The 26971-nt window shown below is 43.7% G+C and overlaps 1 protein-coding gene across 3 annotated transcripts in view; it reads right to left on the bottom strand.

Annotated features, from left to right (window-relative positions):
- The window catches only part of CTNND2 (catenin delta 2), a 1145701-nt gene that overhangs the window by 438274 nt on the left and 680456 nt on the right, over positions 1-26971 (bottom strand). For all 3 annotated transcript variants that reach the window (XM_039524144.1, XM_039524145.1, XM_039524146.1), the window contains exon 7: positions 9291-9837. In XM_039524144.1, the coding sequence (XP_039380078.1) occupies positions 9291-9837 (547 nt within the window). The remainder of the gene's footprint in view (positions 1-9290; positions 9838-26971) is intronic.

The raw sequence follows: 26971 nt of genomic DNA on the forward strand, positions 1-26971 counted from the left end.
GTCTAGGGATGCAATTTCGATGCACACAGAACAATTTATTCTTTGTTGGGAATCTATTTAGGTTAGTTGTTAATACATTCTATGTATTTTTCAGTATTTATATTTATGCTCAGAAATTGTATAAGGGATGCATTTTAATCTCTAAATAAACAAACAAACAAATATTTTGGGGCAAAAACATGACACTGGGAATCTGCAGCCTATCACAGTCTAAACAGTATTTTATGCTCAATGCTGGATCTTCTTTAGGATTAGCAGTTTCCCCAAAGAGGATGATTTTAGCACAGTGCAGCACTAAATCTGATTCTCAGGCTGGCTTTAGTTCAGCTGAAAAGGTTATTCCTCAAATGTGGAGCTACAAGGGAAATGGCTGGATACATGTATTTTCATGTGTGATAGTATAAAAGGTTTCAGCTTCAGCACAAGTACACAGTACAGCATTCAGGAAAATACAGAGTATTTGTGACACATTCTGGATTATTTTTATTTTATTTTATTTATGGTATAATTTCTGGATTATTTTAATAAATATGGTAATTGGGAAATATGTATTTCTCACCCCAGAACAGTAGAGACTAAGGGCCTGACATAACACTCACTGGTGAATAAGAATCCTTTTCTTCCATGGACTTCAATGGGAGGCTAGGGTCCTACATGCCATGGCAAGGAGATGTGTGGAGGAGGGAATACGAAGGAAGATACCATGGAGAGGAGAGGTGGGGGAGAGAGCTGGATGGGGCCCTAATATCGTGAAACAGATTCATTTGTATCAGGCCAATCTGCTAAGTTTTCCAAAGATAAGAAGCACTTCTTAATATGAATACATTAAAATTATACAATATATTTGTTATTATTTATTGTGATATATAAGAGCAAATTGCTTTTCTTATTATAGTTTTTAATATCATGTATATATGAACACAATTGAATAAAAAAATTACTTATCCAAAACATGAACACTGGGGTTTGGAATTTTTAGGAATTATACCTGCATAGGAATGAAATATCCGGAATGCCACAGATGACATTTTAATATGGTACATCACAGTTACTAGTGACATCATACAACCCAGGTAGCATCTTAGAGCTGAAAAGCAGCTGGTTAATACTCCTTTCACTCAACTAAGATCCATGCATCATTCTACAAAATGCTGCAATACCTTTTGGAACTTAGCCAGTTGCTGTACGTAATGATAGCAAGTCCAGCACTGGAGCTACACAATCTTTGAACATTTTGTTTGCATTTAATATGACTCTCTCTTATAATACATTGCCTGGAATAATCCAATGTGGAATAATATTTTAGATTATCTGTTATATCCCAGGTCTTCTAGCATCAGCATAGACATAGGAATCATTATACTGGATCAGAGCAGTGGGTTATCTAGACTAGCATCATGTCTCTATGGCCAATGACAGATGCTTCCGAAGAGGATGCATAATGGGCAAATATGGAATAACCTGTCCATTGAAGAAGATTTTTCCTACATTTATATTTTTTATCCTCTATAATGTAATGTGGATGCTCTTCATATAATGTTAGTCCTGATCAGGATGAAATCCTTGAGGGGGCCATTTAGGGAACTGGGGTAAAAATCTGTGTGGGGAGTGGTCCTGCTTTGAGCAGGGGGTTGGACTAGATGACCTTCTGAGGTCCCTTCCAACCCTACTCTTCTATGATTCTATGAAATCTTTGTTAAAGTCATTTAAGAGAAGAACTGTGTTCCTGTTCTGTGTTTGGCATCCAACACCAACACCACAATCTTTAAATTAGTCCTAGACACAGGGACTTATTAGTTGAACAATTAGTACTATTGGTTTTGGAGCAGTGAAAATCTGGAATATTCTTCCAAAGCATGAACTGTGCTGCTGTCAAGAATGACTCAGCTAGATTTTCAGGACTCTGCGTATTCACAGAGCTATGCTGCACAACCATGAGAATCCATAATTTGATCTGCCCAACAACAGGATTTAGCCTTAAAGCTCTCATTCAAGAGTTCTACCTAAAAGAATCAAAAACATTTCTTAGTATGTGGATACTCAACTAATACATATGCGTCTGTGTATTTGTTTTAAATTATTATTTTAATTGATGGTATAACAGTCTATCTAAGAATTGCTAGTTTTTATTCTTTGAGATAAATTAATATTATTAAACTCAGTAGAAATTGTAATTTTGTCAGCATGCTATGTTGCATGCAAACTAACTCAGTCATGTTTGGGGGCAATGTGTAAATTTGCATTGCACATTTTTAGTGAAAGCTAAACGCTCTTTGTAACTTTTTTGTTTTATCCTATGCTATCTTGGAAGTGAACTTTAATCCAGACTAATGGTACCTCTAAAGGGCACAAAAATATTTTAGTCCCAACCTAAAAAATTCAGTTATAATGCAGAAATAAAACTGTAAAGGGCTCCCAACTATTATATTCTCTAACATCATTTGTGCTTGATTCACGTTCATAACCAGCTGTTTTCATCAATAAACCAGTTAATCAATTAACACTGGTGCAAATTGCAAACAGCATGTTATTTGGTAACCACCACATATTTGTATTCACAATTATTTGCATGAATATAGATTTTTTTTCTGCAAAAGATACATATTGTTCTACAAAGTCACAGCTTATTGGCGTTGTATACTTAGAAGTGATAGTATATACCTACAATTACAACTTAATATTAAACAAAGTGAGCCCCAAGTGCTGTGCCCACATCTTAAATCTACAAATGAAATAAATTAAAGCTGATGAATAAATGTGATCACATCAAAGCAGATCTCATAAGATACACAGAAGCATCAATATAAAAAGTCTTTCAACAAATACTGTATGTGAGACTGCAAAACCTAAAAGAAGAACTGACACAACAAACGCTTCAATGGTAGAATCCTAAATCAAAAACACAAAGTACCTGTTCAGCATAAAAGGGCTGTGATGAAGAACTGACAGAAAGCCCTATTCTCAGACACATAATAGCATGCAAATTCCTTCAGTCAGATGGTACATCCAAAGACCAGCATGCCAAAAAATAGTTTACACAAAGGGAGCCTAACCATGTGACAAACTAAGAGACATGGCCAGAGCTATCAGTAAGTAGTTTGCTAATGTCAGGATTCCTCAGGAGTGGATACACCATATCCTGTGACTGCTGGCGGTGAACAAGGAATGAAAAGAGAGACATGGTTCCAAGAACTAAAAAGACACTGCCAACCTCTTAAAGGTGTCCTGCATATGATTTTTTTTAAAATGAGTTTGTTTTTGTTACTTTTTACAAATAAGAACTAACAGTTCCTCTACTCCTCTCACAGAGAAGTCTATTTATAAGATTAAAAAGCAAGCAACAAAACAGGAATGTCAAGTCTGCTTTGGCTGGGACATTTCTGGATCATCATAGGGATGTACATTGTGAACCCTCTGATATTAGTTGAGGAGATGGTGTTGTTTTAACTTGAACAACGAGATCCTCTGTCAAGTGTTAATTAGTCATTTTATTGGAGTTAAATAAGTGTTAAGATAAGAAGAAAAAAACAAGCCTTGCTCTGTTTTCAGTTTCTTGAGATATAATTTCACTAGTTTATAAGGCACTATACTGTCTTCCTGTACTTCTGAAAGACATGAACTTCAAATGTAAAAAAACAAACCAGAAATAAACCTGTGACATTCTGTACCTCAGGGGAACATCCAGCACCTCCATGTTCATCCTTATAATATGATTGTGTGGTATCCAATGCAAAGTTTGTCATCTCAGGTGTTTTCGGAAGTCTCATGATGCACTGAGAATTGTTGTTATGGTAATGGTATAGTAATAATTGTTATAGTAATATTATAATAATGTTATACGTTGTAATTTCATGTATATAGTTATGAGGCTGAAAATGTGTCCTCATGGCTTAATGCAAGCCCAGGCAAAAACTCTCCAGAAGCAGAGGGGCAGTTCACACCTCATCAGGCCATGTATGGGACAAACCCAGCCCAGCCTCACAGGAACAAAGGACACTGGCCTAAGCAACAAAAAAGGATCTGTTGGACTCTCGAATGAATCACTCCCCCCCACCTTCCTTTGGTCAGGTTGGGACTGCGATGAGGTAATGCTCACCTGACTCTGAAGTGCGGGGTGGGGGGAGGGTGGGCAAAGCTAAGAGGGAAGAAAGAACACGATAAAAGGGAAAGACGTTTGCCATGCTCTTCCTCTCTCTTCCACCTCCATCTACAGACATCACCACCAAGCAACTGAAGCACTGATCAAAGGGGAGAGCCTAGCTGAAGGGCAACTAGCCAGCCTGTGGTGAGAAGCATCTAAGTTGGTAAGGGCATTGAAAGTGTTATGATCAGCTCAGAATGCGTTTAGCTTTTATTTCCTTTGATCAAATCTGACTTGTTATGCTTTGACTTATAATCACTTAAAATCTATCTTTCATAGATAATACATTTGTTTGTTTATTCTACCTGAAGCAGTGTGTTTGGTTTGAAGCATGTTAGAGACTCCCCTTGTGATAACAAGCCTGGTAAATATCAATTTCTTTGTTAAATTGATGAACTCATAAGCTTGCAGAGTCCAGCGGGCATAACTGGACACTGCAATACGGAGGTTCCTAGGGTTGTGTCTGCGACCAGAGATATTGGCTGATGTAATTCAATTGCAAGTAGCTGGGAGTAGCTTACATGCCAGAGGCTGTGTGTGAACAGCCCAGGAGTGGGGGTTCTCACAGCAGAGCAGAGTAAGGCTGGCTCCCCAGAGTCAAGGATTGGAGTGACCTAGCAGATCACCGGTCTAGATAACACCAGACGGGAATGTCACAACATGTTTTTGACACACACACAAAAAATATTCAGGCCTTCTTTATATGTCATAAAGAAGAAAACAGGGGGGCAGGGTGGAGGCAAGCCCATTTTCTCATTTGCAGGCCACCTTTAAGGCTTAATAAATGACTTGTTTTAAAAATGTCCTTTTCCCTTTGCAGTATCGTAGGTCCAAAATTCGCTTGTTTTTAATACCTATATTTAGATCTGGCTAGCACAATGAAAATTTATTTTTAAAAATTTTAAGACAAATATAGATACCAGTGTCTTTTGGTTCAACCTTTTTGAGAGTCAGGTATACAAGAAACCCTTACAAATATATGTATAGCCACTATTGGTTTATCAATTCAGAAGGCAGCATAATGCTGTATCTTAGAGAGTCAGGGCCATAGGCATTATCTCTGTTCTGGTGGATGGGGTCACTGTGCTGGTGCGCAGACCCTGAGGGTGTGAGTTGCTTATTACCCCTTGGTACCAAACCACCTGGCCAACAAAGGAGCGATGTTGATAGGCTAAAGAAGATGCCTTCATACCTCAAGGATGGTTAGCACAATACAAAGCTCACCAGCTCTTAAGGTGAGTAAGAGGAGATAATAGAGACTTCTTTAGAACTTCTATGGGTAGTACCCTACCAAATTCACAGCCATCAAAAATGCATCACGGACTGTGAAATCTGGTCTTTTGTGTACTTTTACATGTGATACCAGCGTTTCTCATAGGGGTCCTGATCCAAAAGGCAGTTGTGTGTGTGTGGGGGGGGGGGTGTCACAAGGTTATTTTAGGGGGGGTCATGGTATTGCCACTCTTACTTCTGTGCTGCCTTCAGTGCTGGGCTCAGGGGCCGAGCTTTGAAGGCAGCACCATGCCAGTAGCAGCACAATGCCATACCATGCCACCCTTACTTCTGTGCTACTGCCTTTAGAGCTAGGTGGCCAGGCCCCAGCTCTGCAGGCAGCAGCGCAGAAGTAAGGGTGCCATGGTATGGTATTGCCACCCTCACTTCTGTGCTGCTGCTGGCAGGGCACTGCCTTCAGAGCTGGGATCCTGGCCAGCAGCCGCCGCTCTCCAGCTGCCCAGCTCTGAAGGCAGCGCCATCACCAGCAGCAGCACAGAAGTAAGCTTAGCAGTAGCTCAACCCCCCTACAATAACCTTATGACCCCCCCATAATTCCTTTTGGGTCAGGACCCCTACAATTACAATACCCTGACATTGCAGATTTAAGTAGTTGAAATAATGAAATTTACTATTTTTAAAATCCTAAGAACATGAAATTGACCAAAATGGACTGTGAATTTGGTAGGGCCCTAGCTGTGGGTAAAGATCACCACTTTACAGATTGGTTGTAAATAGTAGGAAAGCCAGAAGAATATTGATGATCAGACTTACAAGTAAACAATTTTGAACAAAATTTACCTTTTGACCTGCTGACATTGGCAGTTTCTTCCATGCTTATTTAAATTTTATAGAACAATTTTCTTACTCCATAAAAATGAAACAGTCAAAACTTTCCAATATTTTGTATTTTAAACACATTGATAACAATATTTATAATGGGATATTGTATGCCTTGGGCAGAAGTGTGTTTTCTTGAGATTTGTGGAGAGAGGGAGCCACTCAAGAGGTGTGTGTGTATAAATTCTTATAGCTGCTAAGCATAATACCCAGAAAAAAAAAAGTTCTCAAAGCTCTTCTTCTCTCTCTCCTCAACAAACATATTACCTGATCAATCCTGTATCTAAGCATAATACCACATCATCTGTGAAAGGAATAAAGAATTTTTGACAGCACTAGTGTTCAAGTTGTCCAAAGTTCTCTGTTTGGACTTCATTCAGTTAACCCTACTGATGAAAACTTTTAGCCATACTAAACCTAGAAATTAAATGCTATAAACCAGGGGTCGGCAACCTACAGCATGTGAGCCCATTTTTTTCACGCGTGTGCTGCCCCAGGGGGTCCGTGCCGCCGGCCTGCTCAGTGCTGGCTGGGCTGAGTGAACACCCAGGCCAGGCGGCAGAGGTGGGTGGGGGGGCCGCGGGGGACCACCAGAGCAGCAGGCCCCATGGCCCCGGGGGCGGGGGGGGGGGAGAGGAGGAGGGGAGGATGGGATGGGGTCGGGAGTCTGGGGGGGGGGGTCAGGGGCAGGGGGGGGGGATGGGGCGTGGGAGTCCCGGGGGTCTGTCTGGGGGTGGGGGTGTGGATAAGAGTTGGGGCAGTCAGGGGACAGGTAGCGGGTAAGATCCTAGGGGAGCAGTTAAGGTAGGGGAATCTCAGGAGGGGGCCGTCAGGGGACAAGGAACAGGGAGGCTTAGGTAGGGGGTAAGGTTCTGGGGGGCAGTTAGGGGCAGGGGTCCCGGGAGGGGGCAGTCAGGGGACAAGGAGCAGGGGAGGTTGGGGGTTCTGACTGGGGCAATCGAGGTGGGAAGTGGGAGGGAATGGATGGGGCGGGGCTAGGGCAGGGCTCTCCCCTCTTTTTTGATTGTTGAAATAGGGTAACCCTAGGCAAGAGGGGAGTCGGGGGGCGCATGGGGGCTGGCACCTGCATACATCCACTGCAGCCTGCAGGAGCTCCCGGGCAGGAGTGGGGGCGCCAGGCCGCAGCCTGGGCAGGAGGGGTGGGGGGGCGCAGCTGCTCCCCGCAGCGGTGCCGCCACCTTTGCAGGGCTGCTGCCCCCCTACACCACGCTGGCTCCTCCATGGCTGGGGCTCGCTGCTGCCGCAAGCGGGATGCTCTGGCTCTCCGGTGCCTCCAGAAGGCAGCTCCTCCCTATTGAGCTGCTGCAGTGGCCCAAGCTCAGCAAAGCCAGTGAGTGGACTTGGGGCGGGGGCCACCTGGGTGGGGTGGGGAGGGCTCGCGTGGGGGCTGTGCACTCTCCAAGGGAGTTCAGGGGAAAGGGGGGAACCTGATCTGGGGAGTAGCCCCTGGGCATGGCTGGCCCCTGGGGTCTATAAAGGCTCGTTGGGATTTGCCCCTCAATGAACTGGCAAGGGTGGGTGGGGGGCGCAAGGTGGAAGTTTTGCCTATGGCACAAAATATCCTTGCACCGGCCCTGCCCCAGAGGGTGCATGCACCCCAAGTTAAGAACCACTGCACTAAACTGATATGATCTGCATTTTAATTTAATTTTAAATGAGGCTTCTTAAACATTTTAAAAAACTTGTTTACTTTACATACAACAATACTTTATAGACTTATAAAGAGAGACCTTCTAAAAACAGTAAAATGTATTACCGGCAAACGAAATCTTAAATTAGAGTGAATAAATGAAGACTCGGCACAGCACTTGTGAAAGGTTGCCGACCCCTGCTATAAACTCTGGTTCTTCTGCTAGCTGGACTCCTTCAAGTCAATGCTTTTACAGGAGATTTTCCAAATAACTTTTAGGAAAACAGAACAAGAAGCTAGGACCATCTCCTTAACTGTCACTTAATTTAACCTAATTTTTTGGACAGCATAACACTAGAGTTGCATATTATGATGCTGACAGCTTTTGGTGGTGGAGGAGGGTAAGGGGCACTTGGGTAACCTGCCTGATACATACTGCAAATCCTTGTATCATATTTATCTTCAAAGTTATCTATTTATGTCAGACAAGAGAACATATGAGCACAGTGGCTGTTACTATAGCAATGAAACTCAAATGATTTTAAGAGAGAACGAAAATTCACCATTGAAAGCAATTCAGATCTGTAGTTTAGGTGATTTAGAAGACAAAACAGCCTCACAATTACAGTATCTGGCTTAAAGTTTGTGCTTCCTGGAGAAATGAAACTGGTGATTCCTGCTTGTTCCATAATGCATAGTAAATAGCACACAGCCATCACATATAATTCAGTATAATCTAGGATATTTGAAATTTCTGCTAAGTAATAGTGCAGAAATTGTCAATTACACCTAATCACATCAGTTCAAGGAAAGGGCATTCCCCTATGTGAGGATTTTGTTAAAAAGGGGGTGGGGGGGGAGAAATAACTTATTGCGGTGGAATGTTCAGTACTTTGATTGTGGTTAAAAAACAGGATTTCCGTGTTTAATGCTGCAAGTCCCTTAACCTTCTCAACAAAAGATTTAGCTAATATTTAAAAGATCAGATGAATCAATATGAGTAAAGAGGAGTGTTTTTTTAATAAGGTTTACAGCTTACTAGTGACTGAACTGAAACCACAATTCTCACTCATAAGGTAGTTTTCAAAAAGACCCTCTGAATTCTTTAATCTTCCTAACCCCTTAATGTCTTGTATTTATTATTTAATTGTCTTATATGCAGCTGCTGCTATATGTTACATTGCTTGTAACAGGTACATTTAAAACACATTTTTTAAAACAAGATATATTTAGAGGTCAGAGTTCCTGAATTAATCTTTTTCCTCCCTTATTTGTGTAAATGTAAGCCAAATATAAAAACATTTTAACACTAAACCAGACTGCCCATGCAGACAATGAACAAAGCACTTAAAGAGTTAAAGATGAGAGATTGGCTTCATTTTTTACCTGCTAGGGTGCCAGGTCTCTGCAGGGTAGCAGTGGCATACAGTTCCTGGGAATGCTTGCTGTACTGATCTGATGTGTGGACCAGACGTTTGGTAGGAGACAGAGTAGCATACGTGCCAATGGTGGAGCTTAGCTGATGTATAGGAGAGGAGGAAATATTAGACTGGATGGTGGGTGGAGACGTCACACGAATTGGGGAAGGAGAAAGTCCTGCTGAAGACACAACAATATTGATTGGTGAGCTGGTGCTGTAAGACTTGGCTAGCCGGCTTGGAGACTGCTTGGGAGAAGAGACCCGCTGCGTGGTGCTGTATCCAGCGCTCTCCGATGCTGAACCCACCCGCTGGAGCTTGGTTGGAGAGCCCACCTGCTGCATGGACAGCGGGGAGCTCACTCTCTGGGCTGGCAGAGTGGAGCTGGAGTAATAAAGTGTTGAAGAATGCTGGGAATCAGGCAAATGGAACGCGCTCCCATGGCTTGGCACAAAGGACTCTCTTGACTGAGAAGGTTCGGAGCCAGCTAAATGGGCTACTCGACTTGTTGTGCCCTGTACCAAGGAAAGAAAACAGAACCATCAGAAAAAGAGAGAGACAGAAAAGAAAAACAGAAAAGGAGTTCAATATATTTTTAACCCAGCCTTGCAAAATTTAACCCTCTGCTACAGAGAACCCAATGCTACAGGGGGAAAAAAAACAACAACCCTTATATGACATTAATAAGGTTTGAAACAAATGCCTTTAGGATTAAGAGACTAATCTGCTAAAACATTTTTGTCCTTTAAGAGAAAATATTTCACAATTCAAGTCCAAAACAGTAAAAAAAGTCCCCTTTACCATTCAAGTTGATATCTGGTTTAATGCATATTTTATTTTTATACAATTGTTGAATATTATTATTAAACAGTTTCTTGTCGTGAAACACAATGAAATATGTACAGTTTATCCACCAAAACATTTAGTCTGGAGATTTTTTTTAAACAGCACCATTTCAAACTTTTATTTTGTTTTCATTCCCCATATTAGCTCACTAAAAAAAGCACAGGCTTTCAAGAACCATTTTAGTTGACAAACTTTCTTCACTGAAAAGCAATTAACATCCTTGTTGTAACAGGAGACTAGCCAGAATAATACACTCCTCAGAATTTGCTGCTGCTGCTGCTGCCACCACAAAGACTGAGTTCTGCCATTTGAAATAAATAAATACATTTTAAAAAGAGATGTAGACTTTCAAATCATACTCTTGCAGTTGTAAAGGAATTATGCTTTCCAGTAGAGAAATGCTGCAACTGAAACGAAGATATGAAAAAAGCAAAACAAAAATGTCACCCTTCCTAGCGTGTGAAAACCCAGCTCCACATCTCTCTCCTTCTCTTCTCTCTCTCTCAGTGCCTGTGTGTGTCTTTTCTTTCTCTCTCTCCCTCCTTTTAAGAGCCCCCTGCAGCTGTGTTTTCAGAGAGAAAGGCAGTTGCTTCTTATTTATTTACAAGGCACAAAAGAAAAGGAGGGCAGGGGTGGAGCTGTAGAGGGGGTGGGTACTTTCCCTGAATCCCATCCAGAAAGAAATTTGCATTAGAATGAAAACAGTACATTGTCAGCCACTTCTGCACAAGAGGTTTTAGATCTTCCTAGCAGCATGTAGTGCAGCACAAAGTTTTCCTTAAGTCTTGTAATTTAGACAGAGAAAGAGAATACTCAGCAGATGCTACCTGTTAAAAATTTCAATTATGTGCATGAGCCCCTTCTGGAACAGTAAAGAATAGAATGTACACTCTTATCTCCATACATAGACAGCATTCCAATTTTTATCAGGGATCTTAGGCTCAAGAGATCATCTGTGGTTGTTAATCTGGTAACATTAAAATCCTCTAATAACAGCACCCTGGAGTGAGAGATAGCTGAGCATTCTGTTGCAAGACACTCTCTTGTTTCAAATACATTCTCTCCTCTGTTCCTGCCCTCCCCATCATGCAGAGGATTATTTGAAACCTTAAACAGTGCTCCAAATCCTGGAAGTTGATAGTGCAATTTAAAACATTCCAATCAATGCTTTTCGGATTTTTTTTTAGTTCAGTCAAGAATATATTTAGAAAAGAGACAGCTTTTTTTTTAAAATACTGCAAATACTTTTATTTTAATATGTGAAACAATCCTAAATTCTCTAACGATGAACTTCAAAAAACTGTATTGCTTTGTACATGTATTACTTTTATTAGTACACTGGGGGGGCAGTGTTGTTTGTTAGTTTGTTTGTTTGTTTGTTTTTTAAATAATGTCCTGTATGCAAGCTAGTGAAACAAAAAAGGAGCCAATTTATCCCTGGTATACAACTCTATTTATTTTCACTCAATTAATTTCAGCGAGTTACCTCCTGGATGAATTTGGCCCATTGTATGAGAAAAGAAATGAAAGATGATCAGTACAAGTTGCTGTAAGCTTGCATTGTCTGTGAGCTCCCCTCCAGCAAAATCTTACAGTTATTTTTACTTGTCTTGTATAGCTGGGGCTCCTCCCCCACTGCTCTACAGCCAAAATGCTTCTGAAATAAATGTAGTCCAACTTTACTAATTCTGGGTCACTGAGAACGAAAATGATGCTTAAAATTGTTGATTGGCTCTAGTTTTCAAGATATGCTATTGGGTCAGTATATACGACCCTTGACTTGGGAATAGCGGAGGATAAGTGAGTTATAAAGGGAAGGGATCTCAATTTAAACCAGAAATGACTAAAATACATCTTTGACTGGATCTATGAATAAATCTATGACTGGGTTTGGACAGTACTTGCTTTTTAGGCAAAACAATGAATGATGCAATCTGAAGCTGGTATTGCGTCATACATGATATGAATTGCATCATGTTATTCCTAGAAGTCATGGATGATGCAATCATAACGAAGCTTACATCACTCTGCTGAACAAATTGCCCTATATCAGCTCTAGAAATCATACAGTGTCGTGCTCTCTTATTTGTCAGTGTTTGATTTTGCAAAGGGACACATTTCTGTTTAGCCAAAGTGAGCCGAGATGCCTCATACTTGTGTGAACAATGCAGATAACTTCTGCTATGTTTGTGGTGAAGTGACTTTTGCATCACAAAAGCGCAGTATAACCACTATGGTTAAGAAAGCCTATCACCTTTATTTTGGCTGCAAAATTGGAGATCAGGACAAGAGGTGGGCCCCACACATATGCTGCAACACTTGTGCAACAAATCTTCGCCAGTGGTTGAACAGGAAAAGGAAATCTATGCCTTTTGCAGTGCCAATGATTTGGAGAGAGCCAACAGATCATACCAGCAATTGTTACTTCTGCATGGTGCCTCCAGTTGGGAAAGGTGTGTCAAAGAAGAAAAAGTGGACTGTGCATTATCCAAACATTCCATCAACTATATACCCAGTACCCCACGGAGAAGGACTGCCGGTTCCTGATTCACCAGAATCATTCTCACTTGACACAGACAGGGGATATTTATACATACAGAGAACATGAAAGGTGGAAGTATGCCATACCAACAGGCAGAGTCTAATCAATTGAGATGTTTCAAGTCTGTCACTGAGTGGTTAGAGAGGTTGAAGTGTATGATTCCTGATGTCAGATTTGTGTCCATTTATTCGGCATTGCTGGCACATGATGGCATATATCACGTTGGTAGATGTGCAGATCATGTCTAAGGATAGGTTGTAAATCTTTGATGATACTGAGAGAGGTTTTAGTTGGGGGGGCTGTAGGTGATGTGTGGTGTGTTCTCTTTTTAGGCCTGTCCTCTTGATAGAGATCTTGTAGGTGTTTATCTCTGTCTGAGGATTGGAGCAAATACGGTTGTATCTTAGAGCTTGGCTGTAGACAATGGATCGTGTGGTGTGTCAGGATGATGGCTGCTGGCATAAGTAAGTAAGTATAGCAGAGGTTTCCGGTATGGGTGTGTTGGTATTACCATCGTTTATTAGCATTACAGTAGTGTGTAGTGGACGCTGTGTGGATTGGTCTAGGCTGAGGTTGATGGTGGGATGGAAATTGTTAAAATCTCTCTTTTCCATGAGCCCAGATGATGAAGATGTCATCAATGGTTCTAAGTCAGCCATAAAGATGTTGGCATACTGAGGGGCCATGTGCCACTGACTTGAAGATATATATTGTCCCCAAATGTGAAATAGTTGTGGGTGAGGACAAAATCACAAAGTTCAGCCACCAGGTTAGCCGTGATATTATCGGGATACTGTTCCTGATGGCTTGTAGTCCATCTTTGTGTGGAATGTTAGTGTAGAGGGCTTCCACATCCATAGTGGCCAGAATGGTGTTTTCTGGAAGATCACTGATGGATTGTAGTTTCCTCAGGAAGTCAGTGGTGTCTTGAAGATAGCTGGGAGTGCTGGTAGCATAGGGCCTGAGGAGAGAGTCCACATAGCCAGACAATCCTGCTGTTAAAGTACCAATGCTTGAGATGATGATTTCCAGGTTTATGGATCTTGGGTAGCAAATAGAATACACCTGGTCGGGGTTCCAGGCATGTGTCTGTATAGATCTGTTCCTGTGCTTTCTCAGGGAGTTTTTTGAGCAGATGGTGTAGTTTCTTTTGGTAATCATCAGTGGGATCAGAGGGTAATGGCTTGTAGAATGTGGAGTTAGACGAGGAAGAGGAAGAGGATGAAACTTCTGGTCCTGAACCATCAATGTCACAGGACCCACATTTTCTCCCATCCTCCTCCTCTGAACCACACCTCATAACACAAGGTGAACTGAATGACCTTGTCAGGGATTTGGAACTACCCAAGAGTAAGGCAGAGCTGTTGGACTCCAGACTACAGCAGTGGAATCTCCTGGCAGGTGATGTTAGGGTTTCCATGTTCCGTGACCGTCAAAAGGATCTTGTCCCATTCTTCTTCATGGAAGTGATCTTGTAGCCTGCAACAACATCGATGGTGTGATGGCAGCCCTCAACATCGTTCACGATCCAGATGAGTGGAGACTGTTCATTGATTCATCGAAAACGAGTCTTAAAGCTGTTTTACTGCATAATGGCAATGTTTTGCCATCAATTCCAGTGGGTCATGCAGTCCATATGAAGGAAAACTATGACAACATGAAACAACTTTTGAGGTGCATAAACTATGACCAACATCAGTGGCAGCTTTGTGGCGATTTGAAGGTTGTTGCTCTCTTGCTTGGTCTGCAGACTGGATACACAAAGTACTGCTGTTTTCTCTGCAAATGGGATAGTCGTGCAAGAGATTCCCACTACATCAAGAAAGATTGGCCACTCCGACAGTCATTGGAGCCTGGGAGGAAAAGTGTTCAGCATCCACCACTTGTTGAATCAAGGAAGATTTTGTTACCACCCTTACACATCAAGCTGGGTCTGATGAAGAACTTTGTCAAGGCCAGGGCCGGCTCTAGACCCCAGCGCGCCAAGCGCGCACTTGGGGCGGCATGCCACCAGGAGGGTGGCAGGCGGCTCAGGTGGACCTCCCGCAGGCATGCCTGCGGAGGGTCCTCTGGTCCCGCTGCTCCGGTGGACCTGCCGCTGGCATGCCTGTGGAGGGTCTGCTGGTCCCGCGGCTTGGATGGACCTCCCGCAGGCGTGCCTGCGGATGCTCCACCAGCGCCGCGGGACCAGCGGACCCTCCACAGGCACGTCTGCAGGAGGTCCACTGGAGCCGAGGGACCGGCGACCGCCAGAGCGCCCCCCGCAGCGTGCCGCCCTGCTTGGGGCGGCGAAATTTCTAGAGCCGCCCCTGGTCAAGGCCATTGACAAAACACAAGCAGCTTTCAAGTACCTCCGTGGAAAATTTCCAAGATTAAGTGAAGCTAAGATAAAGGAAGGTGTCTTTGTTGGTCCTCACATTCGTGAACTTCTTCGAGATGATGCATTTGACCATGCACTGCGTGGCAAGGAAAAGACGGCATGGAAAGCCTTCCAGTCACTGACAGTAAATTTTCTCGGAAACAACAAGGCAGACAACTACAGGTTGTTGGTGGAAAACCTCCTCAAGGCATACATGTGGTTGCATGCCTTGGTTGCAACATGTCACTAAAGATACATTTTTTGTACTCTCATCTAGATTTTTTTCCACCGAACTGCGGAGCAGTGAGTGACGAGCACGGCGAGCGATTTCACCAGGACATTGCAACAACGGAGAAACGCTATCAGGGCAAATGGAGCCCATCAATGCTTGCAGACTATTGCTGGACAGTGACAAGAAATGCTCCATTTAATGAATACAAGAGACAAGCCAAGAAGCGCTGAGTAGACACTGAATAGGACTAAACTATGTACATAATAGTTTCTTGCCTTTTGTTTCATAATAAATTTTAGTTAGATAACCCTTTTGCTGATTTTTAAAGTGTTACATAAACAGGACAGGTGAAATATTATCATGTAAAGCAACCATAAACACATGAAAAGACCTAGGTGTACAATTTATGATTAAAACTCTACTATCTACACCATATACATAGACATCAAATGTAAAAACTTAAATATCTTAGAAACAGTAGCCAATCAGTTGTTTTAATTGTCATATTTGAATTCAGCACATCAAAATACATAATAAAAAGGACATTTTATCACTGAAGCAGACGACTTCTCAAAAATTGTAGACCAGTGTTATGTGTGCCTTATTTAGTGTTGGGAAGAATATTCTAATATATTTTTATCTGGGTATTGGTAATAAGAGGGTATAAGCAATATTATCACACACACCATGTTTTTCAAAGGACTTTTCAGCTTTGTACTTCAGAAAGGTAGTAGGCATAGTAGTTAATAGTAGAGTTGCTAAGGTACCCAGAGCCCAGAACATGGAGGCCTTTAACAAGAGAATTGACAATCTCAAAGTCTCATGGATTTTAGATCATCAGAAAATTGTTTCACTTACTAAAAATGCAAGATCTGGACTTGTAAAAACTACTGAAACCACAGGAAAAATGCTGCAGTCAATTCACCATACAAAGCCCAATGAAGTCAATGGACAGCAGGAATAATAACTACAGGCCCCTTGATTTTCAATTATCTTGAAATTATAAAATCCCACTGACTGACATCAGTTAGAAGACCACAACGTTAAACATAAATCCACAAATATGTTTACTATTCTGGTTAAACAGCCAATCCATTATAAAACTACTAAGAAAAATCAGAAATATATGGCCTTATTTATTATATCAAAGATTTTTAAAAGCTAGTATTATCCTGCACTATACTCCATCTCTGCTTAAACAGAGAAGAAAGTCCAAACTGCAGCTGAATTTGCAATGTCGTATTTCGCAAAAGTATAGTTTTCATCTTTCTACACCACTAGAAGTTTCCAACTGATACCAGGTCCTCGATGGGTAAACTGTGGAAGATACCTTTAAAAATGCAGCAGGTCCAAGGGAACCGAGAAATGTATGGGACACAGCTGTGGATGGCAGCTTGGCCCAACCTGTATGAAAATTTAGCTTGCCCACAAAGAGTTCTCCAGCAGTCCAAGGAAGACAAATTCAAGACTTTACTCTAAGATTGGTTAGGTCTCTGAAGTCTACTGGCAAGGATCCAGTGGTAGGTGTGACATCCTGTATACCATGTGACACCGTGGATCCAGGTTCACAACTTTATATGGCTATGATATATTTTGTGCAAAGTATATCTTGTGAGGTATCATTTGAAAACTCATAATGCACTGAACATCATTGTCCTGATAAAATATGTGCATCAACATTGTATATGGAGCTATGAGATTTTACTATATCTTTGTTACTGAAATATGTTGTAATTCTGGGGAACACCCATAGACTAACTCCTCAGGGACAACAAAAGACTGACCACAGGTGTTAAAAATATTAACTGCTGAAGCAACCATTCATCAGCAGGGGAGACTGTAAACAAAGCTATTTACAGTTCACCTGAAAGATGTTTAGAATCTCATGTACACAGAGAACTGTTTTGTCTACACCCCAGTGGGAGATAATCCTCACAGATGGTAAAAAGGTCTGAGAATGGAGAATTCACTACACATGGATTACCTCTCCTCCACCCATCTCTACTCATGGCAGCAAGATCGATTGAAAAACTAAAGGAAGCATAATTGAAATGGGGGGAATGGTCCTGGCCCATAGGTTTTCCAGCCAGTACAGACTGCTGAAAGCTTTTGGGTGAGAGAAAGCTTTTTGTTTTTAAACCTATTAGCCTTGGTAAAGTCTAGAAATTAGCTTGTCTGTTTATCTATTTCTTTTGTAACCAACTCTGACTTTTATGCTTTATCACTTGTAAATCAATTTAAATCCATCTTTCTCTAGTTAATAAACTTGTTTTATTGTTTTATCTGGATTTGGTGTGTATATGGATTGAATTGCAAGGGGAACTTCTCTTGAGACAGCAAAGCTGGTCCATACAATCATTCCCAGTGTTGGAATGACAGACTATCTATGAGCTTGCACTGTTCAGCAGTGTGCTGTACAGTGCAATACACACATTTCAGGGGTGCATGGCTGGGGCTGGAGATATATGGGTGTCACTCTGCATCTCTTCATGGATGGCTGGGAGACCATTCATGTAAAAATCTGGGAGTGATTTTACTTGCTAGTGGCTGTGCATGGGCAGGCTAGGAATGGCTGTTATGACAGGAAAGCAGTGTAAAAGGCAGCCCAGGCTAGAGAGTTAGGGAACTCAGCAGTTCAACAGTCCAGGTTGCACAGCAGGAAAGAAGAAGTGGGACCACAAAGCACTGAGGCTGGGGTGGAGATTAAAGATAAGCTAGGTACGGCCCAACACCTAAATGAATACTTTGCCTCAGGTTTTAATAAGGGTAATGAGGAGCTCAGGGACAGTGGCAGGGCAGCGAATGGAGGCTAAACAACAATAAGTAAGTAAAAATGACCACGGCCAAGGTGGAAACAAAATCGGGGAGCCTGGATAATCTCCATCCAAGAATATTTAAGGAACTGGCACATGAAATTGAAAGCCCCATAGCAAAATTTTTTAATGAATCCACAAATTTGCGGGTTTTACCCTATGATTGGAAAATTAGAAAGAGAAAAACTATTGTCATAAACATACAGCTAAGGGTAGCATAAAATCCCTCTTTACCCTGTAAAAGTTAATTCCTCTTTTACCTGTAAAGGGTTAAGAAGCTCAGGTAACCTATCTGACACCTGAGCAAAAGGACCAATAAAGAGACAAGATACTTTCAAATCTGGGGTGGGGGAAGGCTTTGTCTGTCTGTTCCGTGTGGCTTTTGCCGGAGACAGATCAAGAAAGCAAGCAATCCACCTCCATTATTATTAGTAAGTATTAGTGAAGGAATGAGTTAGCTTACTTTTATTTTGGCTTATGATTTCCTTTGTAGGAAGAGGGAGGTTTATCCCTGGTTTTGTAACTTTAAGGTTTTGCCTAAGGGGAGATACTCTATGTTCTTGAGTCTTTTCTTATTCTGTGAAGTACTTACTTTCCCAATTTTACCGAGGTGATTCTTTAACTTTTTCTTTAATTAAAATTCTTCTTTTAAGAACCTGATTGATTTTTCATTGTTCTTAAGATCCAATGGTTTGGGTCTGTGTTCACCTATACTAATTGGTGAGGATATTATTCTCAAGCCTCCCTAGGAAAGGGGGTGTAGGGGCTTGGGGGGATATTTAGGGAAGATAGGGCTCCAAGTGGCCCTCCCTAAATTTTTGTTTAAATCACTTGGTGGTGGCAGCATACTGTTCAAGGTGGCATTTTTGCCTTGGGAAAGTTTTTAACCTAAGCTGGTAAAAATAAGCTTAGGGGGCCTTTCATGCAGGTCCCCACATCTGTACCCCAGAGTTCAGAGTGGGGAAGGAACCCTGACAACTATATTTAAGAAAGGAACAAAAAAGTGATCTGGGAAACTACAGACCCATTCATTCGACCTCAGTTGTATGCAAGGAACAAATTTTGAAAGAGAGAGTAGTTAAGGACATAGAGATAAATTGGCATAAAATACCATATGGCTTTACAAAGGATAGATCGTGCAATACCAACCTGATCTCTTTCTTTGAGAAGATAATTGATTTTCTAGACAAAGACAGTGCAGTACCTCTAATCTACCTGGATTTCAGTAACACATTTGATGCAGTTCCACATCGGAAATTATAGTTAAATTGGAGAGGAGGAAGATTTATACAAGAATCAAAAGGTGGGTAAGGGACTGATTAAAGGGGAGAGTATAGTGGCTCATGCTGAATTGTCAGACTAGAAAGAGGTTACTGATGGAATTCCTCAAGGATCAGTCTTCAGACCAATCTTTAATATTTTCATTAATGATCTTGGCATGTAAAGTGGTAGTGTGCTAATAAAATTTGTGGATGACACAAAGTTGGGAGGTATTGCCAGCATGAAGGAGGATGGGAATATCCTACAAGATTTGGATAATCTTAAAGACTGGAGTAATAGAAATGGGATGAAATCTACTAGTGCAAGATCTTGTACATAGGAACCAACAACAAGAATTTTTGCTATAAGCTGGAGACATATCAGTTGGAAGAGACAGAGGATGAGAAAGACCTGGGTATATTGGTTGATCACAGGAAGAATATGAGCCACCAATGTGGTGCACCTGTGAAAAAGGCTAACACCACCTTAGAATTTATTAGGTGAGTTACTTCCAGTAGAGACAAGGAAGTGTTATTATGACCATTATACAAGGCACTGGTAGGATCTCAGCTGGAATATTGTGTGCAGTTCTGGTTTCCCGTTTTTAAGAAAGATGAATTCAATCTGGAATAGGTGCAGAAAAGGGCTACTAGGATGATCAGAGGACCAGAGAACCTGCCTCACGAAAGGACATGTAAGGGGTTTGGCTAGTTTAGCCTAAAGATATGATGGCTTTCTACAAATACATCACAGGGGTAACCAGAGAAAGAGGGGACTTATTTAAGTTAAGGGCCAATGTTGACATAAGAACTAATGGATATAAACTGGCAATCAACAAATTTAGGCTTGAAATTAGACAAAAGTTTCTATCCATCAGAGGACTGAAGTTCTGGAACAGTCTTCCAATAGGAGTAATGCAGGCAAAAATCTAATTTGTTTTGTGAAAGTAGAATGAATTATATTACAAAAATAGATAGGATTAAAGAAATGCTGTCTGTACCTTTAAGGAAAATCGCTGGAATGCTGAAGTCCAGGTGTCAGGAAAACAGACATTAACATAAAACATTTGCACCGTTTAAGGGCAATTGTTGAAGCATTAGCCTTAGATCGATAGGAGTTAGTAAGGAAGTAGGATATGCATGCTATGCCCCAGGTGAATTTTGCTGTTTTACTCTTTTGTCCCTTTGTTTGATTTCCGCTCTTTTATCTGTATAAATAAGACTGTGTGGGCCTTGCATGGCCACTCACATTATCTGAGTGTTATTGGCGGAGCGCTTTGCTAATAAAAACAGAGTGGTCTGACAAATTGTGAGTCTTGATTCTAACTTTGACAATTTGGAGGTTCCACCGAGATGGCAACCGTCTTCACTGGGGCTGTGTGATCCCTGACCGTTTTGTGGGACGACCGTGGCAGCCGGCACCTGGGCATTTGGCCCAAGCGGTCCTCCTTCTGAACGGAAGGGTGCACAACCACAGTGAAGTCTACGCCATCGAACCTGTTGGTTCCCACTCTGTTCTGGTAGGGATCCCAGGATCTGGCATCAGGAATCTGGTCAGGTAATTATATCTGTGTTTTGTCCGGACTGAGGACTGTCCTGTCTCTGTGTCTATCCGTCCTCTCTGTGGAGTGTTTGAGTCTGGGTGCCGTCTCCGTCCGGGGATTGGCCGACCAAGGGGTTCCTGTCCCCGCGGTCTGAGTGAGTGAAATCTGCACAATCGCAGCCGCACCGCACCTTGGGTAAAGCCCCTGGTGTGAAAGCAAGGGCGATTGAGGCAGTAGCCCGTGGGCTCCTTTTGTGTGGCACTGGGCATCGCTCTGCCGAACCCAAATTTCCTTCTTGTGTGATTGGTGTGTAAAGTCCTCCTGTATGGGTAACCAGACGTCTAAGTCGGGCAGTTCCTAAAGGAACCCGGCTCATTTTATGCATTTTAGGAAGGGTCCGGACTCCTGTAAATTTCTGGAAAAATGGTCTAGGCTAACTCAGGGAGATCCCAAAACTCAGTGGCCACTGTTAGGATCTTGGGACAAGGACCGAGTAGACGTCTTAAAAGACAAACTCGGCCAATCTAAAACTAAATTGGCAAAAGGAGAGGTTGACTGTTTCATGCAATGGTGGGAAGAGGCAAATCGTAGATGGACAGAATCACACCTCGCCACTCTCAAAGATTCAAATGATAAGTTAAAAGCTTTATTGGAAACCTCCTCTCCCACCACTAGACCGAGCGCTTCCCTTTATCCTGTTCTCCGAGCAGACCCCCCTTCATACTCCTGTCTCCGGGTGGGAAAAGACGAAGAAAACCCCTTGCTAGATTCCGGGGACGATGATGAGGAAGACGCACTAATTGGCCTGGCAGCCTTGCGTCGGATCAATAGACAGCCACCCACGGCCCCAGCTCAGGAACAACCGTCACCAGATTTCTCAGCTCCTGAACAATTCCCAGAAATCTCCAGTTCAGACCTGTCTGGATCATCCAGTACGGCTGAGGCCCATTCCTCTGAACCCACTCTGCCCCGTAAAAGCTCGCGCTTGGGCCTTAAAAATGTCCAGGCTCCCCTCCGAATCCTGCATACTGGGGGCCGAGAAGGGGGTCCCACTTGGAGCTATAAACCCTGGACTCGCACAGAGCTCCTTTCAATTGTAAAAGGCTTTCCAAAGCCCCGGAAAATCCTACCAAATTTGCAGAGGAATTTTTGTTAATATGTGACACCTATGAACCCTCTGAGGCAGACCTCCTGCAGCTGTGCAAGCTACTTGTAGCAGCCCCAAGTGAGCATGAAAATGGCTCACAGCAGCAAATTGGCTCACTGCTGACCGCCACTCTACTTTACCAGACACTGGTCCTGATACTGATTACCGGAAAAAGTGTAAAGAGCGAGCTAAAAATCTATTTGAAGCCATCCTCAGGTATGGACTCCTAAAACCAACTGGATGGTCATAAATGGCTGTAAGCAACGACAGGGAGAAAACCGGCGACTATCGCACTCGGCTAACTGACATTTTTCTGCAACATTCTGGTATACAACAGCCAGACAGAAATGGACAGGGCGCCTGGCTAGTGCGTTTGTTAATGGCCTCCTACCTGCTATTGGCAATATGCTAAAACGAATAAGTGTTGGGTGGGAGACTGAAACCATGGACAAATTGCAAACAGTGGCAGAGCATTGCCAACGTACTTTAAAGGGAAAGGAGGAACAATCAGCTCAACAGTTAATGGCCCTGCAAATACAGCATTATTCAGGGCAGGGCAAACAGTTCCGGGGAAGGGAAAATACCAGGGACGGGACGTGGTCGAGGAGGGGCAAAGGAACTGGTTTTTCGGGTTATGGGGATGTTTGTAATTACTGTAAACAGCCCGGACATTGGAAGAACGAATGTCCCAGCCGGCCTGGTAATTCTGTAAATAACCAGCTAGACCCCCTGCCAGCACAGCCAGTCAGTCCCCAGCCTTACTTTGTCTCACAGCAATGATGGGATGCCGGGGAACCTCAGGAAATTTTAACTCCTTTACTACCACTCACTCCTACGGGTGAGTGTGTGTTAACTATCAATGATCTTTCTCTCCCTTTCCTTGTTGATACGGGAGCTTCACTCTCTGCAGTTCGTACTACTGATCTGCCTGCGGTTCCCGCTCCGGAAAAACTGTGTCCGCTGTGGGCATTACGGAGTCCCAACCTCTTATCCCCTTTCAAAACCTCTACCAGTCCAGGTTGGTCCCCTTTCTGGATCATGCCTTCCTTCTCTCTGATTCCACTCCGGTAAACCTTTTGGGTCGGGATCTGTTATGTAAGCTTGGCTGCACCATATACTGTTCCTCGGATGGGGTCTATTTACAAATTCCCAAGTCCTCTCTGAGTGATTCTGTAGCCTCCCTGCTGTCTGAAACTTCCCTTTCCACTCCAGTCCCTTGTTGCCCACTGGTCCCATCCCTTGAACACCTAATTTCGCAGGTCCCATCCTCTCTGTGGCCAACCCATCCCTCTGAGGTGGGCCGCTTAAACACTGACCCCGTCTGCATTACTGTGGACTCCTCCAAACCCCTGCCTCGCCTTTCTCAATACCCTTTAAACCCTGAGGCAGAGGCTGGCATTGCTCCAGTCATAGCTGCCCTGCGGGAGCAAGGCATTATTGTTCCCTGCTCCAGTCCCTGTAACACCCCTATCCTCCCAGTTCGAAAAGCTGATGGCAAATCATGGCGATTTGTTCAGGACCTCCGAGCCATTAATCGTATTGTCATACCCGCCTTTCCTGTTGTCCCAAACCCAGCAACAATTCTGGCTTCTATCCCACCAGCTGCAACTCATTTTACTGTCGTTGATTTGTGCTCTGCTTTCTTTTCTGTTCCGGTTCACCCTGACTCCCAGTACCTCTTTGCCTTTTCTTACAAGGGACAGCAATATACATGGACCACGCTTCCCCAGGGGTATACAGAAAGCCCATCTTACTTTTCCCAGGCATTAGCCCGAGACCTAGCTGACCTTGTTTTCCCATCCGGGTCCACTCTAGTCCAATATGTGGATGATCTACTCCTCTGTTCCCCCTCGTTATCTGCCTCAAAAACTGATTCTTTAGTGCTCCTTACTGCCTTAGCAAACAAAGGTCACAAGGCTTCTCGCTCTAAACTACAGCTCTGTCAAGCCTCTGTCACATACCTTGGTTTTCTCCTCTCCCAGGGTTCCCGCATGCTCTCTCCCACCCGTGTCCAGGCTATCCTTAGCTTTCCCGACCCTGCTCCCACGCCAGGTCCGAAAATTTTTGGGCATGGCTGGATTTTGCAGGCAATGGATTCCCCAATATGCCTCCCTTGCAAAACCTCTCCAGGAACTCACTCGACTCTCTGTGCCTAATCCCATGCCATGGCCCCCTGAAGCAGACTCTGCCTTTGTTTCCTCAAACAAGGTTTAGCTTCTGCCCCCGCGTAAGGGCTGCCAGACTATTCTAAGCCTTTTACCCTTTTCTGCCATGAACAATCTGGATGTGCACTTGGAGTTCTTACTCAGGTGCACGGAGAAAAGAACCGCCCAGTAGCTTATTTCTCTGCCACTTTGGACCCTGTGGCCCAAGGCCTACCCCCCTGCCTGCGTGCTGTGGCTGCCGCAGCGCCTAGTCGAAATGTCTGAATCCCTTGTCCTTCGCTCTCCCTTACTCTCATGGTCCCTCACTCTGTGGAAACTCTGCTGTTACAGCGTAACACAAGCCACCTCTCCTCCGCTCGCCTTACCAGGTACGAACTTCTACTGCTGTCGGCCAGATATCACCATAAAGCGTTGTTCTCAGTTAAATCCTGCCACTCTCCTTCCCTTGTCTAATGATGGTGATCCCCATGACTGTCTTGCAACTGTGTCTGCTGTCACTGTCCCGCGCCTGACCTTTCCGATGTCCCTCTCCCTAACTCTGACCTTGTTTTGTTTACTGATGGTTCCTGTTTTCGAGACAGCCAAGGTCGTCTCCTTGCAGGATACGCTGTTGTGTCACTCTCTGAAACCCTTGAAGCTGCACCTTTACCTTCTGTGACCTCAGCACAAGTTGCTGAATTAGTCGCCCTCACCCGTGCCTGCTTTTTGGCGGAGGGACGCTCTGCCACCATTTACACTGACTCCCGCTATGCTTTTGGGGTTGTACATGACTTTGGCACCCTGTGGCAAGCTCGGGTTTCTCACCTCCGCTGGTACCCCATTAAAAACGGCCCCTACATTGCTGCTCTCCTGTATGCAGTTTTACTTCCTCTGCCCTAGCTATTGTTAAGTGCCCTGGCCACTCGACGGCAGATACTGATGTTGCTAAGGGTAACGCATTTGCTGATGCCTCTGCTAAACATGCTGCTGCCATAGAACCTTCCCCAGATGCATTTCTAGGTTCCCTTTCTGTTTCTATAGCACCGCCGTCCCTCACTGACCTCACCCTACTCCAGGATTCTGCCCCAGAAGCCGAAAAAGACTCCTGGGTTGCCCAGGGTTGCTTTGCATCCTGATTCCCTTTGGCGTTCGCCTACTGGTGCCTTTGTGGCTCCCTTTTCACTCTACTGTCTCTGGCCGCCCTGCTTCACGGTGTTTCGCATGTCGGAAAGGAGGATGGTCTCTGCTGTAACTAAGGTGGGATGGTGGGCCCCCATTTCAGCTCTTTGCAGCCCGCCACTGTGCCGCCTGTACCACTTGTCAAAGCCACAATATTGGTAAACCTGTAAAAGTGGCTCAGGGATTCCGGGCCTGCCCAAGCACCCTTCTTGCATTGGCAACTTGATTTTGTACAAATGCCCAAGTGCCAACGATATGAATTCATTTTGGTTATGGTATGTTTATTTTCTGGTTGGATTGAAGCCTTTCCTTGTCGCAAGGCTGATTCACTGTCTGTTGCTAAATGTTTGTTAAATCATATTATGCCTGCCAAGGGAATTCCTGCCACTCTGTCCAGTGACCGGGGTACACATTTTACTGGACAAATTGTTCAACACTTGGATCGTATATTACATATCACACATCTGCTGCACTGTCCCTACCACCCACAAAGTGCAGGTGCTGTGGAAAGGTGAAATGGTGTACTTAAGAATAAGCTTGCTAAGATTTGTGCCTCCACAGGGTTAAGCTGGCCAGCAGCTTTACCACTAGCCCTTATGGAAATGCGATCCACTCCATCCCAAAGACATAAACTGAGTCCCTTTGAAATTGTTATGGGACGCCCTATGCGAGCTGTGGCTACCATTACTCCAGTCCCAGACTTGAACTTGACTCACAGTACGCTCCTTCAATACTGCAAGGGATTAATGCAAGCTGTAAGTCACTTCCATTCACAGGTTCGAGCCGCCTGGCCGACGGAACCCACCTCCGACGCTTGCCACAACCTCGAGCCAGGTGACTGGGTCTACGTACGGCACCATCATCGAAAACATGCCTTGGAACCCCGGTGGAAGGGTCCTCATCAGGTACTGCTTACTACCCAGACGGCTGTTAAACTATCTGGCATCGCAGCGTGGATACATGCTTCGCAGTGTAAGAAGACACCCTCCCCGGCGAACCAATCATCACCTCAGGACTGCGCAGAGTCAATTTTGACTCCAGAAGACGACGCAGAGGAACAGCCTGCAATACCTTACAATCTACGCTCTCGTAAGGGTTGCCAGAAGCAGACGACAACCTAAAGCAAGGCCCACCAAAAGAAGCAGTAGTGAGCCTAGCGCCTGCTGCCTGGTGGATGTAAAACCGTGACTGCGGTTCCCTCAGTTGAGGTTGTCAGAACCAGAAGGGCCTTGCCTCCAACATGCACCTCTGGTGGCGCCTGTTCCTCGGCTGCTGGTGTCTTAAGGTCTGGGGTGCCCACAATGACAATTCTTTTATCCAACAGCAAGTGTGGATAGCTCAGACCCTTAATATTTCTAAATGCTGGGTCTGCAGCCACATCCCAGCCCATTCTCAAGCTGGTATTCCTGTCCTGGCTATCCCACTCAATTCCCCAGATCTCACTGGAGGACCTCGTCCGTTTAACAAAACATGGAACAGCAATGACACTTGGGAAGCAGTGGGAATAAATGTAACTAACTGGATAAGTGTGGTGGAGGGAAAGGGTCACTGGTGTTGGGTGTGTAATGGGACAGGGCTGGATCT

Source organism: Mauremys reevesii, linkage group 2 (genome assembly GCF_016161935.1).
Source record: "Mauremys reevesii isolate NIE-2019 linkage group 2, ASM1616193v1, whole genome shotgun sequence".
NCBI classification, from domain to species: domain Eukaryota; kingdom Metazoa; phylum Chordata; order Testudines; family Geoemydidae; genus Mauremys; species Mauremys reevesii.